At 41.5% G+C, this 15,912-nt stretch overlaps 1 protein-coding gene and 1 pseudogene across 2 annotated transcripts in view; one reads left to right on the top strand and one right to left on the bottom strand.

Moving 5' to 3' along the window:
* Positions 1–5,216: 5,216 nt before the first annotated feature.
* Positions 5,217–5,383, bottom strand: LOC123953714 (annotated as a pseudogene).
* A 624-nt stretch (positions 5,384–6,007) lies between these two features.
* Positions 6,008–15,912, top strand: part of TEK (TEK receptor tyrosine kinase) — a 98,127-nt gene continuing 88,222 nt past the window's right edge. The window contains exon 1 of one of the 2 annotated variants that reach the window (XM_046023394.1): positions 6,008–6,524. In XM_046023394.1, coding sequence (XP_045879350.1) covers positions 6,473–6,524 — 52 coding nt within the window. In that variant the 5' untranslated portion in view covers positions 6,008–6,472. The remainder of the gene's footprint in view (positions 6,525–15,912) is intronic. The other variant, XM_046023395.1, reaches the window with a different exon arrangement.

Below are 15,912 nucleotides of genomic sequence, written 5' to 3'. Positions count from 1 at the left end.
CAAAACCACGATCTATGAAGGTATTTGTTGTTTTAAGCCAATAAGTCATGGGGTGGTTTATTGGAGATCATTAACGACCAACTGAAAGTTTTCACAGATGAAATAACATATGAATTGTATTTTGAAGGATGAATAAAAGTTTCTTTTTCTTTTTTTTTCTTATTATTTTTGTCTTTTTTTGAAGGGTTTTTTGGGTGGGGGGCAGTTCATGAAAAATACCTCCAGTCTGTTCTGTCTGTGGCATATTGGTCTCATAGTGGTTACGGGGCATCCTGGTTACCCTTTCCCCCAAGCCATTGAGAAAATATCACAGGATCATCTGGAAGGAATTAGAGTCCCTGCAATCTTGGGGGCAACAGCAAAGACTCCTAAAAATTTTACTGCCAGTACCACCCTTTGGTATTTAGCCACAATGCCTGATTTTGTTATTTAACTTTTCCTGTTTTGATACATTGTTGTCATGCCAGGACAGTGTCATTGTGAGGTTCAAAAGCCGAAACTACATCTTCTATATCTGGGTCTCTTCCTACAGCAATAGGCATAGTGCTTGTCATTTAATGCTAAAAGAAAAAAAAAAAAAAAGATTTAGAGTAAATGTGGCTCATGGAGGGTCAGGTTTTTTCCCATATTTTCTTTTTTTTTTTTAAAGATTTTATTTATTTATTTGACACAGAGAGAGATCACAAGTAGGCAGAGAGGCAGGCAGAAAGAGAGAGGAGGAAGCAGGCTCCCCGCGGAGCAGAGAGCCCGATGCGGGGCTTGATCCCAGGACCCTGAGATCATGACCTGAGCCAAAGGCAGCGGCTTAATCCACTGAGCCACCCAGGCGCCCCTTTCCCATATTTTCCATAGCCATCAGCTCTGCTCTAGACCAGAGTCTAGAGTGGGTGTTGCCACTTTAATTGTGGTATCCTGGCGGAGGCCCAGGACTTAATTGTTGAAGACCCTTCCTTTTCTACTAGCCACTGTTAAGTACAGAAGGTTCACAAAAAAGTTCATGAAAGTCCTTAAGAAGCCAGACGTGATAGCCCTGGAGGTTCGGCAACCACAGCCCTACAAAAGACAAGACGATGCCAAGACTACCCTGTGGGAAACCAACACTGGAATCTGCTCACCTCCTCGATGCTGAGCTTCACTTGGATCCCCTTCATATTTGTCAATGGGTGTTTTAAGGTATACCCTACGGCCCTGGGTCAACTCTCTCAAGGATTTCCCCCAGTCTTCTTCATTTGTACACATGTGCCCATTATTTTTTAAAATGTTGAAATTATAGAAAGTTATAAAGAAGAACATATTGTCAGTTTTCTAATAAACTAGAAATAATAGCATTTAACATTTTGGTATACATTTGTCATATATATAGGAGTGTGTATGTATGTGTGTGTGTGTAAATTTCACACTCATCAAACTCTTTTCCCAGTCAACAATATACCATAAACATCTTTATATCCTTCATTGTCAGTACGCTGATATTTTGACATTTTGTCTATTTTATTGTATATCATGATTTATATAAATAATCCATTTTTATTGGCTGTTCACATTGTGTCCATGTTTTGATTATTGTCAACAATGCTTCTATAATGCCCTTGTACATACATTTTGGAGCACATCTTTGACCTTTGCTTGGGATATATCATAAAAGTGGATTTTCCCAGCTAAAGGATATACATCTATGGCTTTTGCTACATATTTGTGATACTGACCTCTAGACATGTGAAACCAATTCACAGTAACATTGTATGCTTTCTACACCTCTTCACATTTTTTTATTGTCCCTTGATATTTTTGTTAATCTGTCTCAAAAATTTTTAATGATTCCTATGGATATTTTTTCCTATATTAAGTGCAAAAACCAGAGAATAGAAAAGAAAAAATTAGCCAAGTGTCTTGTTTGCTCATTTTGTTTGCTCATTGCTGGTTTGGTTTTTTTTGTTCTGTTGTAAGTATGTCTAGAAAAATAAAATTAAACTGAGTAAGCTTGACTCATAAGGAAGCTCCCTTTCATTTCCCTGGAGCAAGGCAGTGGAGTGCTCACAGGTCCTGTTATTAGCAATTACTATTTTGGAAGCACAATGAGAAGTGACTACATTCCTCAGCTTTTTCCATTATCTATCAAAGTTTCACTTCACATACTTTCTTAAGGTTTGGGTATACCCTGTTGATGTTTATGATATTTCCTGTATTTCTCTTTATCTACTTTTTAGCATGTTGAAGTCTAAAGATGAACTACACACACACACACAAAAGTCATATATTAAACTTGCAAAAATTGGAAACCAAAAGACCAGGATTCTAATAGTCCCTCTGCTACCCACAGCTGAACACATCACTTAGACTGTGTGGGACCTCATTTCTGCATTGCAAATAGCTCTATATAACAGTCCCGGGGGGGTAGTGGTAGCTGTAAATGGGGAAAGAATCTGTAGAGAGCCTTTATTAAATGTCACTTGTGCCAGTTACTATGTATTTATTACCTTGCTAAATAGGCATTATTTCCACTCATTTTATTTTTTTCTTTTCTTTTTTTCTTAAGTAGGCTCCATACCCAGCACAGAGTCCGGTGCAGGGCTTGAGCTCGTGATGCTGAGATCAAAACCTGAGCTGAGATCAAGAGTCAGATTGACTCTTGATCAGTCTTGATCAGTCAGTCAGACTGACTGAGCCACCCAGGTGCCCCCTGCCCTCATTTTAAAGAAGAGGAATCTGAGGTTCAGAGATGTTAATGGCCCGGGTCATTCAGTGAGTTAGTCATAGCTGTAACACGGAATCTAGGTTTGCCTAACTCCAAAGCCCTTTCTAGATGTGAGTATAATTTATTATTGACTAATGAGTAATTTATTAGCTCAATTTATTATTATAATTATATTATAATATTATATAATATATGGTATATATTATATATTGTAACTATTATAATTATTATTATAATTTATTACTCAATTTATTATCGAGTGGTGAGTAATTTATTAGCTCGTGAAGTATTTATTTAAGGCCTACTATGTGCCAAACACTATGCTCAGGTCTGAGAATTCAGTGAATAATTTAGATATCCTCTGCCTTATGAAGATTACAGTCAACTTGAGGTGGGAGGAAGAGACATTAAAAAGATAAGGATACAAATGTAGGATTACCAGTTGTGATTAGCACCATAAACAAAAGGGCATGGTGTGTGAGAGAACAGGGGAGACCTAATCTGAATTGAGCGGTCAGGGAAGAAATTTCGGAGCCTGGGAAGGTAGCAAAGAATTAGGCAAGGATGGAAAGATAATTTTAACCTTTCCAGGTGGACCAGGCTGCTGAGGGTGGAGAGCTGATCCAGATGGCCCCCAACAAGCTCTTCAGGGGATGGAGAGGCCACAGCTAGCTTTCTAGAGAAGGGCTGTGGCACGTCCAAGTGTGTGGTATTTCCTTAATACTTTATGTACTGGGGAGAGTCCTGTCCAGACGTGGAAGTGGCCTCTCCCTTCCCTTGGAAATTCTGGCATGCCATCCAGTTTTGCAACTTCCCAGTAGGTTGCCAGTCAGCTCTGCTAACCCATTGGCCCCACAGCTCCTGGTGAATCTTGTAGTATTGTTCCTTGATCAGTTGTTCATGTTCTAATATCCACAGGGCAGAAAATGAGAGCCGAGCATGTTTAGCCACTTTTGTCTCCAATAATCTTCACTTTACACTGGGAATTTACATGCTAAAGATTCGGACATCTCAGAGAAAAGTCGCTCAGCCTTTTGACTAGTGATGTAATAATCATGGCTCAGGAAATCTAGCAGTTTTTATTCAGTGGGGTCAAAACTTTGGATAGCATTGGAAAGGATTACATGGAAGATGAGATCAAACTACACAGCTCTTTTGGATAATGGGGCGACATTGCCTTTTCCAAAATGAGCAGAATTCTGGATTACAAATGAAACTGAGTCATCTATTCTAGATAAGGGAAGGAGAGAGAACTTAGCAACTGACAGTAAGTGTAGATCTTTCTGGATAACGGGGGAAAGATGAAACTGAGGTGTGCTTTTCTGAATAACAGAGGGAAATAACCCAGAAAAGGAAGCGAGGTAGTAGCATCTTTGGCCCACAAGAACAAGCCAACAGGAGGGCGTGTGAGCGAGGACTTCCTTGTGTGGCCATCAAGCACAAACAGAGGAAGCTGTGCCTGAGGAGGCAGGTGCCCTGGAGTTTGTTTATTTCCAAGGCTTTCCATCGCTGCTGCATATGGCCTGGGGCCAGCGGAGCTCACAAAGCCTCAGCCGCCATGTTCTTAAAATAGAGCATGTTGTGACCCTCTAGGTTCCGCAGTGACTGAGATACAAAGCTAGCATCTTCTCTGAACTGCCCAGATGAGAGAACCTAGAAATCTACTCGGGGATGCTGTGAGGGGACAGTATAGTCATCTAGACTTATGAACTGTTACCAGTGGAGGGAAATTAGTCACATCCAGTATAAATCCTTCATTTTACAGTTGAGGAAACTGAAGTCTGCAAGTGGGAAATGACTCGTCCAAGGCCTCACAGGAAGAACAGAGCTGGGACAAGAGCCCAGAATCCCCGACTCCCAGCCTGATTCTTTTTTTTTTTTTTAAGTATTTATCTCCTTTTTTTTTTTTTTTTTCAGATTTTATTTATTTATCAGAGAGAGAGCGAGAGTGAGCACAGGCAGATAGAGTGGCAGGCAGAGACAGAGAGAGAAGCAGGCTCCCCGCCGAGCACGGAGCCCGATGTGGGACTTGATCCTAGGACGCCGGGATCATGACCTGAGCCGAAGGCAGCCGCTTAACCAACTGAGCTGCCCAGGCGTCCCCCAGCCTGATTCTTTACCACACCAAACTTAAAGCCATTTCATAAAATGAGAGAATGGCTTTCGGAGAAATTGCTTGGGGTGGAAATCAGAGACTGAATGGAAAGACTCAAGGAAATGAATACACTAACATTTAACGAAAGCCTTCTATGAATTAGGCACTGTGCCAGCCTCATGTAATCCTCTCAAAAATCCCCATGTTGGAGATATTATTGCTGTTTTACAGCTGTTGAAATGGAGACTCCAAGAGATTAAGTAAATATGTAGCTGAGTAAGTATTTGAACTCAGGTCTGCTTGAAAGCAGCCTGCGCCTTTCTACCCGAGCAGACTGGAAACATCCATGGTTCTCAAGATCATCACTGATGTGATAAAACCTGGGACAGAAATGAGGCAAGGCTAATAAGCGCCTGCCTTTTTTTGTGGTGAGCAGGTCAGGAGGAGCAGACCGCTCTTTCCTCAGGCATGAAGGCAGCATGATGAACAAGAACACTGACATTCTGTCCTGAAGTCACAGTTATGGAGAAATGATTTTCTGGATCAGTTCAGCATTTCTGCACTTGATCTTAGCCAAAAGGCCGAGAAGCGATCAGTTCAGCATTTCTGATCTCATTTTAGGTATGGTTACTCCAAGGGCTGTTTTCCTTTTGGCTTATGTGGTCTCTCTGGTCTTATGAATACTATTTTTATCCCAATTGAATCACTTATATTAGGTTTTGACAGAGGTTATTTGTAAAGTTTTGTGTATAATTTGCTTCTGAAACACCACTGGACAAGAACCATGAAATTCCTTTCATCACTAAAACTCTTCTAGGCCAAGTGCTTTAAGAAATGAAATCACCTTTGGATGAATTGTTAATAAAAATTAAAGCTATAGCCAGTAGCATGGATATTTTTGGGCTCTTGGCCAGAAAAGAAACCATCTGTGTGCAAGAAAACAGGCCGACAATGTTGGACTCTGGTCTCTGGGGCTGCATTGTGCATTGACCTCACCGGTAATAACCCAAATGAATTGCCTTTGGGTTGTGTTCTCTCATCATGGAAACCTTCTCTTACCAATGCAAACCACGTGGGTTAAAAGGAGAAAACAAAAGCCAAAACTCCTCCCCATCCCATACCCGAAAGCCCCTCTGTCAGGGATCCCAGGTGGACCTGGTGGGCAGAGGGGGTTTGCTGTTGGAGGCTGAGAAGGGCCGGTCACCCCCGCATGCCATCCATAGGTGGAGGGCTGTTATTCTGTTTCCCGCCTATGAGAGGATACCCCTATTGTTCCTGAAAACGCTGACCAGCACCCACACTTCCAACAAAAATTCCTCTACCCCTACAACAGCAGCAAGAGCAGCGGCAGAAGCAACAGCAATAGAGAAGTGTTTTGATGAATTGCAAGACGGATAGGGCTTGCCATGCCCCCAGCCCTGCAGATACCAAATGCCTTTAAGATACAGCCTTTCCCATCCTAATCTACAAAGGAAACAGGAAAAAGGAACTTAAAACTCCCTGTGCTCAGACAGAAATGAGACTGTTACAGCCCGCTTCTGTGCTGTTCTTTCTTGCCTCTGACTTGTAAACAAGACCTAGTAGAACATGCGAATGGAAAGTCACAAACCTCTGTGTGTTTGAAAGGCTCCTCGGGACCTCATGCACATCTGCGGAAACTGGATGGAGAAATTTGGGGAAGCATGGACTCTTTAGCCGGCTTAGTTCTCTGTGGAGTCAGCTTGCTCCTTTCTGGTAAGGTTTGGCTTTGTTTTCTTAATTTAGTTTTTTTGGTGGGTTTTTTTTTTTTTCGTTTGTTTGTTTTTAACGGAGTTAGTGATTTTGGGCTTTCTCACCAGCTGTTAGTGCTGGTTAACAGGGGGCAGCTGTGGCTTAGGCACTGTTTCTCCAGGACTTTCCATTTAATCTATGTGTGGATTAAAATGCAATGTCTTTAGGGCATTGAACTGATTTTTCCAGAGTTTTCCTTCCGCATAATTGCCACCTGTGTTGCTGCAGACTCCACGAGAACTGATCAGGTCACTTTATTTGTAGAGATCCACTTACTGTGATACATTATTTGACTGCCCCTCATTTGGGATTGTTTCCTTATTTTAAAAAAAGAAACCCCATTTTACCCGCTTCAAAAAAAAAATCTCCCATAATTTTGTAAAAAACGAAATTTGTGCAGAGAATTAGGGGACCCACTTACAGCAGTGTGCAGATTGTCATTTTTAAATGAGAACAAAAATGCTTTTCTATAAGGATTTCATATCTATCCACGTCCTATTTTAATCAAAACAGCCAAAGGCTAGGCTTTTTTTCTTTTTCTCTTAGAGCTGGGTTCAGGACTTTATAATTTCTGTTAGATTTTTAAAAAATTTGGCATGTATTTATAAAGTCTTCATTATCCCAATGGGACAAAAGTTGGGCAGTTACCCCGATCCCTGGGCACAGGAGAGTATCAAAAGCTGCTGGAGAGCTAAGGAATGGTGGCTTTGGATGTTTTTTTGGATCTGGTATGTCTGTTGCTCAGATTCTCCAGATAGTGGCATGCCTCTTCTATTCCCTCACTCTGTGGGACTCTGGCTGAGAATGGAATGAAATCCTGATGTGCAAATCACAACTCTAATCTCCAGCAGCTTCTCCCTTTTAGTTTGAAAACATTCTAATTATTGTAATGAAAATAGAATTGTTAGTGGATATCAAATTGGGAAAATGTGCTGAATTCAATGGTGCAGACTGTATTATGTTATTAAAAGTGGATCCAAACATACATAAGTATGTGTTACATTATTTCTTCTTTTTCTATATTTTGAAATACTATATTAATTAGTCAAAAAAATTAATCCAACAAGATAAGAGAATTGCAGGTGATTTGTCTATAGCTTTTCAATTTGCTTTCAACACCTAATTCTATTGAGGATTTAATAATCTTAAGACTGTAATATAAACTGCTGAGATGGTTTCAGTGTTTTGTACAAATTATATTAACATAGAAATGCTGATTTCTCCAGTAATAGGCACCTTTAAAACAAATAATTACCATGATTCCATTTTTATTTTGCTTTCTTTTCTGTGTGACCTATTTATCAGTAACATGAAATCTGGAACTACTCTACGCCAGGGATTACAGTAAGGCAAAGCCCAGGGGGCTACAGTTGCTCTGAGATACTTTATGTTAAATCACCTGTGTGCGCATACATGCAAACACACACACACACACACACACACACACACAGTTCAGTTTTTTTCCCCTCAAAGTGACTGGATCATGGTACTTTGCAGTATAGGCTTAGACATAAAATCAGACCAAAAAAAAATTATGTGGCTGAAATCGTTGCTCTGTGTTTAGACCTTAGTTCCCTGGAAACATAGCCCTGACTTCAACAGGGAGAGGCTCAAGGAGAGGGATTTCATGCTCCTTTTGAAAAGAAAGGGTGAATTAGCAAAGTTGGTTTCTGGGGTAGGTCTGTTGTATTGGAACCCTAACTTACTTTCCCAGGATAACCCTCCATGGACATGGATACACAATGCTTGGTCACTGCAACAAGAATCCAGCATGATCATGCTTAAGAGTCCATTCTTTTGGGGGAGGGGCGTGGAGAGGCCATCCTTTACACTAAACTCCAGTGGTGCACCACTTAATGGAACAAGGGACTTAAGGCTTATGCATTTCTCTCTCTATTCCAGTGGGTTGTTTCTGATTCCTTTTTTCTCTGAACACAGAGGACTGAAACAATAGGTCATATTTGCCTCAATGAAGGTGGCTCTGGGTGGCTGATACTGACCCATAAGGGGTTGGAAAAGGCATATAATTTTCAGAAGACTTCCCTAAATTGTGTACATTCCCCTCCCAATGGAGAATCATGGCCAACTTACAAACAAGTTCTCATAAACACACTAGCTTTTCCCTACTCTCCCATTCTCTCCAGTCAGGCTGTTTAGTCTAAAGAATTGTATATGCAGAAATACAAAATATATTATTCTTTGTGCTTTATCATACTATGTCCTATATGATCAACACTGACCCAATGGTAAGTCTCTAGTAGTGTGCCTTCATATCTCTTTCCTATTTCATTAGGCATTTTATTTTTTTTTAAAGATTTTATTTATTTATTTGACAGACAGAGATCACAAGTAGGCAGAGAGGCAGGCAGAGAGAGAGGTAAGGGAAGCAGGCTCCCTGCTGAGCAGAGAGCCCGACGTGGGGCTCCACCCCAGGACCCTGGGATCATGACCTGAGCTGAAGGCAGAGGCCTTAACCCACTGAGCCACCCAGGCACCCCTCATTTGGCATTTTATATAACAACTATTTTCTCTAATAATGAATACCTTGTCTGGAATGACTGTGGAAATTACAAGGTCAGGGAAGTGGTCCCAGAAGGAACCTTCTCTTTAGGGCTGGTCTTGGAAGGTTATATCGGGTCTGAGTAATCTAGGGTGGAGGTCCAGAAGCTGGGACTAGAGACACACCTGGGAATTACTCTCGCAGGGAGGAGTTTTGCTTTCTTCACAGATGCTCCCTCCTAAGCATTGTCTTTGTTGGAAATGTCAGGATTTCCCTTTCAGCTCTATGCTGGGAGAGCTTCCTGCAAGAGTTCTGGTTCTTTTAAGACATCTCTCGAGGAGGGAAGTACTCATCCAAGTCCATTTCAGAAGATTGTGCTGTGTCTTCTGGGAGATTCATATGGGTGGATTCCAAATTTTTCTGACATTATAAATTTGTCTACTAAAAAGATATGTGTATGATTGTGTAACCTGCTTATTCCCTGTAGATGGCTTATAGGTTAGGCCACAGAATCTGTATTCAGATGATTTCTCTAAGATGGATAAGTGGACCAAACCCAAAAGATAGTATTTTAAAATGGACCAATATGAAGTTTGGTTTCAAAAAAATGTATGTATGTATTTATGTTCAGTGTGAGAGAGTCTTGGTTTGTTGAAAGTTCTAGGGAATAATACCTACATTTTGGTGATACACAAAATTCATAGGTGCCAACATGTGCTCTGTTTACTAAAAATGTAATATATAAGCTGCAACAGTTGACTTTAGTAGAAATATAAGGTCCACATTAGAAATGGTAGTCACGGGGCACCTGGGTGGCTCAGTGGGTTAAAGCCTCTGCCTTCGGCTCAGGTCATGATCCCAGGGTCCTGGGATCGAGCCCCACATTGGGCTCTCTGCTCCGTGGGGAGCCTGCTTCCTCCTCTCTCTCTGCCTGCCTCTCTGCCTACTTGTGATTTCTCTCTGTCAAATAAATAAAATATTTAAAAAAAAAAAAGAAAGAAAGAAATGGTAGTCACTTGGGGCACCTGGGTGGCTCAGTGGGTTAAGCCTTTGTCTTCAGCTCAGGTTATGATCTCAGGGTCCTGGGATCAAGCCTCACATGGGCCTCTCTGCTCAGAAGGGAGACTGTTTCCCCCCACCAACCCCCGTCTGCCTCTCTGCCTATTTGTGATCTCTCTCTGTCAAATAAATAAATAAAATATTTTTTTTAAAAATGTAAAAAAAAAAAAAAAAAGGTAGTCACGTTATTGCTCAGAGAATATCCATTAAACACCAAAGAAATTGAGAAATTTGACCGCAAACAGAGTGGGCAAGCAAGAAGTTAAGTGCTTTAGGAAAATATTTAGCCAGGAGAAAAGAGATGAATTTTTGAGGGTTTCCATAGAGAAGACACCATAGATTGACATTGTATATTGCTAGATCTAGCATACCAGGATGAAGGGGGTTTGGCTTGATTGATAGAAAGTTTCTGAATATTGGACCACCATCCCCATGATGAGTGGGCTCCCACACTGGAGAACGTTGAGGCATAGATGGGGTGATCCTCTAGCAGGATCATCTGAAGACACTTCTCTTTTACATCCCTTTCATTTTACTGTTTGTGGCTCTTCCCTGCTCATTTAAGTGGAGAAGAGTTCAGAAAAGCCACCAACATCTTTGCCCAGTGAAACCAACCTGGGTGTTTCCTGAATTTTAACTCCATCAACAAGCCTTATAAGGAAAAAAAGCATATGTGTACATGTGCTATGATGACTCTTCTGAAGCCACTACTCTTGGAGACTGAGGTGGAGCGAACAAACAAAAAACCAGGAGAAACAGTGAAGAGTATGCTTGTAAACCACAGATCTGGGGTTAAGCTCAAATTTGATGACTATGGGAATGTCACTTGATTTCTCAAAGCCACTGTTTTCTCACCTTTTTGGATGAGAGGACTTATTTCCCAAAGTCATTATGAGCATCACGTGATGCAAGTAGAGAGCTTAGCCAGTAAGAACTTCCTTAATAAATGAAGCTAGAATAATAATAATAATAATAATAATAATAATAATAATAATAATGTGTTTCCATGAGGAACTCTGTGCTAGTTCAAGACTAGTTCAATATTCTCCAGCATGTAGGGAAGTCACTGCTCTCCTTCTAAAAGACATCAACATAATCTAATTCCACAAGTTTTATGCTTGTCTCTGTCCATGTGGGCTATTATCCAGTGCTTCTCTTCACCTCCTCTTCATCCTTGCTCTAGGCTCTTTGCATTCAATCAGGCCCATCTCTACAATCTATGCATTCTTTCCTCTTGGCTCTTGTTCATGCTCCTCCATCCATTTGGAAAGGACACTCTCCATGCCTACTCTGCAAACACAGTTCAACTCAACCAGCCTAGGCCAAATTTTCCTCAATGATCTTCCCTAATCCTCAGTTCCCTTACCATATAGGCTGTGTCTTTGTGATTTGGGCACATACATTTAGCTACATTAGCCTCTAACATTTTTGTCAACAGATGTTACTTCTTTTTTATTCTCTATAGTGCATGCATTTGACGTTGAATAATCTTTATTGGATAGAGTTTAACATACCATAATAAGTTGTTGGTATGCCACAGCAGGCCTGAAAGAATATTGTAGAAAGAATATTGTAGAAAGGGTTTTAGTCACATTGAAATAATAATAATGACAAAAATAACAAATAATAGGATGACAGTAAGCAATTTCATATAAACGGCAAGTGGTATTTGCTCAAATCTTAAGAGGTTAGCTTGTGTTTTTTATATGATGTGAACAAGGTCAAAAGAAAATTCCTTTATTCCTTTAGCTGTGAAACATAAAAAAATTCATGAAGATGGGTCTAACCTGGTCTTTACCTAATATTAGGTATTGTACTATTATTGAATTTCACCCAAAAGAGAGACACTTTATTCAATAGACCTTTGAGTTATTGCCCAACTTTTCTTTGTTCATTTATTCATTCCTTTACTAAACTATCGTTTCAGTCAATGAAGACATATTGAGGATTTAGTTTATGCCCAGTACTGTACTACTTATGAGGAATGCAAAAAAGGACGAGTCATTTTTTTCTCCCTTCACATTTTAGTAGGAAAGGAGAGTATAGGCAGATGAACTATGTGATGTGATAAATGGTACCATAGAGATACATACAAAATCAAGCTTTTCAAGAGCTACAAAAACTATTAATGACTTCAATAATAAAAAAAGAAACTTTAAAATCTAAATTAAATGTCTAAAAACATAGAATGTCAACTTCATTAGTTGCTAAACATAGTATGAATGAAATGAATAATATTTGACAACAATCTGTAGGTTAGATTTTCCTCACTTTGCAAGAATTCCTAAATAGTTGTGGATATTGCCAATTATTGCCAATTGTAATTATAAGTTGCTCACAGCCCAATGATGTGAAAACTAAGAATATAAAAAGGAAAAGGGAAGAAAGCACTTCCCATTAGAGGGAGCAGGGAGTGTAGAGTAGCAAGGCAAGTTCAAGGAAGTCGAATAAGGTTGGAATGTAGGGTGGGAGTGGAGAATTATGGTTGGGGTCAGAAAGGGAAGGACCTTGTAGACCATTTTAAGTAACTTGTACATCATTCTGTACATGTTGAAATTTAGTATGGTGTTTGTCCTTTCATAGCTGATTTATATCTTGGAAAATTCACTGTGATAATGGTATGGAAGATGGGTTAACCTGGGAGACAGTATCAGCCCAGACTAATAATGTTTCTTTTCAAAACTCCAGGAAGGAAGGCCTGGATGGGCAGGGGTGTTGAGAATGTTTAGGAGGTGAAGCTATAAGGGTTGGTGATGTATTGCATTTGGGAGATTGAGTGATAGGGGACAGAATAAGTATTGCTCCATGGTTTTGGTTTGAGTAATGGTGGTAAAATTCCCAGTGCTGGGAAAGGCGGCAGAAGGAACTGGTTGGAGCTGAGCGGAGATGGAGCCAGTCATTATTTTGTTCATGTTCACTTTGAGGTTCCATGAAAAGGGAAATATTTAGCAAAATTGAGCTCTCTGGGTCTGAAACTTAGATAAAGGAGACTGGGCAAGGGTTTGAGACATAGGCATCCTTGGTTTATGGGAAGTGAAGCCATGGTCATGGATGTGTACAAAAATTAAGGGATGAAAAAGAGAAAGCCAAGGGTTCTATGAAGAAGCAGTCAGGGAGCTGGTAAGAGAAGTAAATCCAATCAGATTTCTTTTCTGGAATTTTAGAGAATTGGTGTGGCAGTAGCTAAAGAAGAGCTTTTTAAGAAGAGGAGAGTAGGATGGGGACATCAGAGTGACAGCCCCTGGGCTTGACATGGGGGCACCAGATTATAGGTGTGTTGTTTTACAGAACACCAGCTGCACTCATAACATTCTGGACCAGAACTGGAAGGGATGTCAGACGATCAGTTGGCATCACTCCCAGCCTTCAGGAAAGGGAATGTCTAAAGTTGCCTCCCTTATTTCTGGAATTTCAAGCTGATAACCGAGTTCCCACCAGTCTGGCCAGACTATTCCTTAACTCCTAGTACACGTGCAGAATGTTTTTTAGCTTGACCTGTGCCTGCTTTCCTCTGCACCCCATCCCCCCCACTACGTCCGTCCACTTGTACCTTCAGGAATCTGACCATCCTTCTCTCCATGTTTCTTTACCAAGGCAGCAGGGGCAGGTGTGGGGGCGTGGGTCTGCCAGATGGACAGAGTCCTCTTTTCAGCACATCCGCTGATGAGAGGGAGTGAATTCCTTCTGCCTGGCTGTTCCCTGTGGGACATGGTATGGATATGACAGGGGAGCCTGTCCGGCGGCCAGATGAGAGACACGGTGGGTGGCTGCTGTTAGCTTTCTGTTGGCCACTGCCCTTGCTCAGAGTTTGACCAGTGAGGTGTATATGGTGGCCACACCCATCTCAGCAGATCTGTCAGCTTTCCCGCTTTTGTTAGAGGGTGATATCATGCTTCCTGGGGGGAGTGCTGGAAGACAATGCTCGGCCACTTTTCTCCAGATACAATAGGCGGAGTCAGGAAGGCAGTATTGACATTGCTGGGGCCAGGGAGGCACTCAGAGCTCTGCGGCCGTCAGATGGTGAACCAGCTTAACCTTGGCACACGGGGCCTGGGTTGTGCAAGGCGTCTGGCTGCAGAGCCAAAGGGGACTCCGCCCTGGGGACAGGACTGCTTTAGACATCTGGGAATCTGGGATGGGCTTCAAATTCTGATCGCTCTGTCATAAACGACCACAAAACAGTAACAGTACCAGATAACAAAAATGACTACCATAGACTGAATGTCTCTGTGGCAAGTATTTAATAGGATTTTTCATAACTCACAACAATCTTGCTCAATAGATAATATTATTTTTTAAACAGATGGTAAAACTGAGGCTCAAAAAGTGACTTGCCCAAGGTTAAAAACTAAGACCTGCATTATTTTGGACTGCCTAGCATTCCTAGTTTTCAAGAGCTGTCATTAGTTCCCTCCATGTGCCCCTGATGGGACTGCCAATCACTGATTGCAGAGTGTACCACTCGGCTGACGACAGCAGTTGCTTCCGATGGAGGAAGAATGACCCAACAGGGACAGTTAGACTCTTTCTCTGGGAATTTGTGAGCAAGAGGTTCTCCTTGTCCAGTGAGGACATTGAACACTCAGAGCTACCAGCTTACCTGGACAGCTGAAAGAAACTTTGGCAGGAGAGAATGAGTTCAGTTGCACGGAGGGAACAGACCATGACGGGTGCTCTGTGGTTACTGGAGTGTCGAGTCCAGTGGTTTTAGATCAGAGACCCAACCCTGTACCTTCCAATTACGGGAACCAGTTACCATCATTTGCTTCCACTATTTTGAATGGTTTCTGTCTCTTGAAAGTGAATAGTCCTGAGAAGCCCCATCACATCAGGCTGGTCCCTGGAAAATGAGGCTGATGACCACACTTCTTCATGGGGTTTTGCTAATGATTTTAAAAGAAATACTACTTAAAATACTTAGTATGGTGTTGGTACATGATCAGCACTCGGCAAAACCAGATGCTCTTAAATGTTTGCTTATAAACAGAGCTGCAAACTCTTACATTGTTTTATGCCAGTCTTTTCAAAGCTCATCTGTGTGAGGGCAGGCAGCTCCTATTCTATGCCAGATGGGGCTCCCCATCTTCCCTGGGTGAAACAGCCTCCATACCCCACATTTGGCCTTGTCTCCGGGAAAAGAGAGAAAGCTTAGAGCTGTGGTTTCTTGTGTTTTCCAGTGCCTCTACTGGATAGCAGGATGGTGCTCCTTACTTCTCTCTGGCCAGCCCTTAATTCCTTCTTCTCTCTCGTCTTGATTGAACAGAGGGTCTAGGATGATTTGTCATCTATAAGTCCCACCTCAATTATCCCAAACCTAATTCCTAGTTCTTGATAATTTATGGTGGAATGGTCAATTCCAAATAGAAGTCATCTCATTTTTGACCAAGCTCATTACTGGATTTTTGGACCAACTAGATTAAGTGTGCGTGTGTGTGTGTGCGTGCACGCGCGTGTGTGTGTGACAGTAGCTCTTCTCCCATTTCACCGCTATCTTTGCTCCAATTACTCCTGCTCTTACTCTTAATTCCTCTTTGTGTCTAGTGCCCTCACTCTAGAAAGCGCTTTCTCATCTTCTGGGGTTGCTTTAAATGTCCACCTGTTTTGTTCCTTCTATGCTGTCTCTTCAGACTCAGACGGCAGGGTGCAAAGAGCCGTCGGTTGTAATCAGTGCCTTTTCAGGAGCCAGTCTTTGCCTACCTCACCAGGCTCTCGGGATTCTCAGTCCCTCATGCTAAACGGGAGGTGTATTTCAGCCATTCCAGGTTCTTCACAATTTCTAAACATATACTTCCA

Source organism: Meles meles, chromosome 11 (assembly GCF_922984935.1).
Source record: "Meles meles chromosome 11, mMelMel3.1 paternal haplotype, whole genome shotgun sequence".
NCBI classification, from domain to species: domain Eukaryota; kingdom Metazoa; phylum Chordata; class Mammalia; order Carnivora; family Mustelidae; genus Meles; species Meles meles.
The sequence above is the reverse complement of the archived record's forward strand: the minus strand, read 5'-3'. Positions and strand labels throughout refer to the sequence as shown.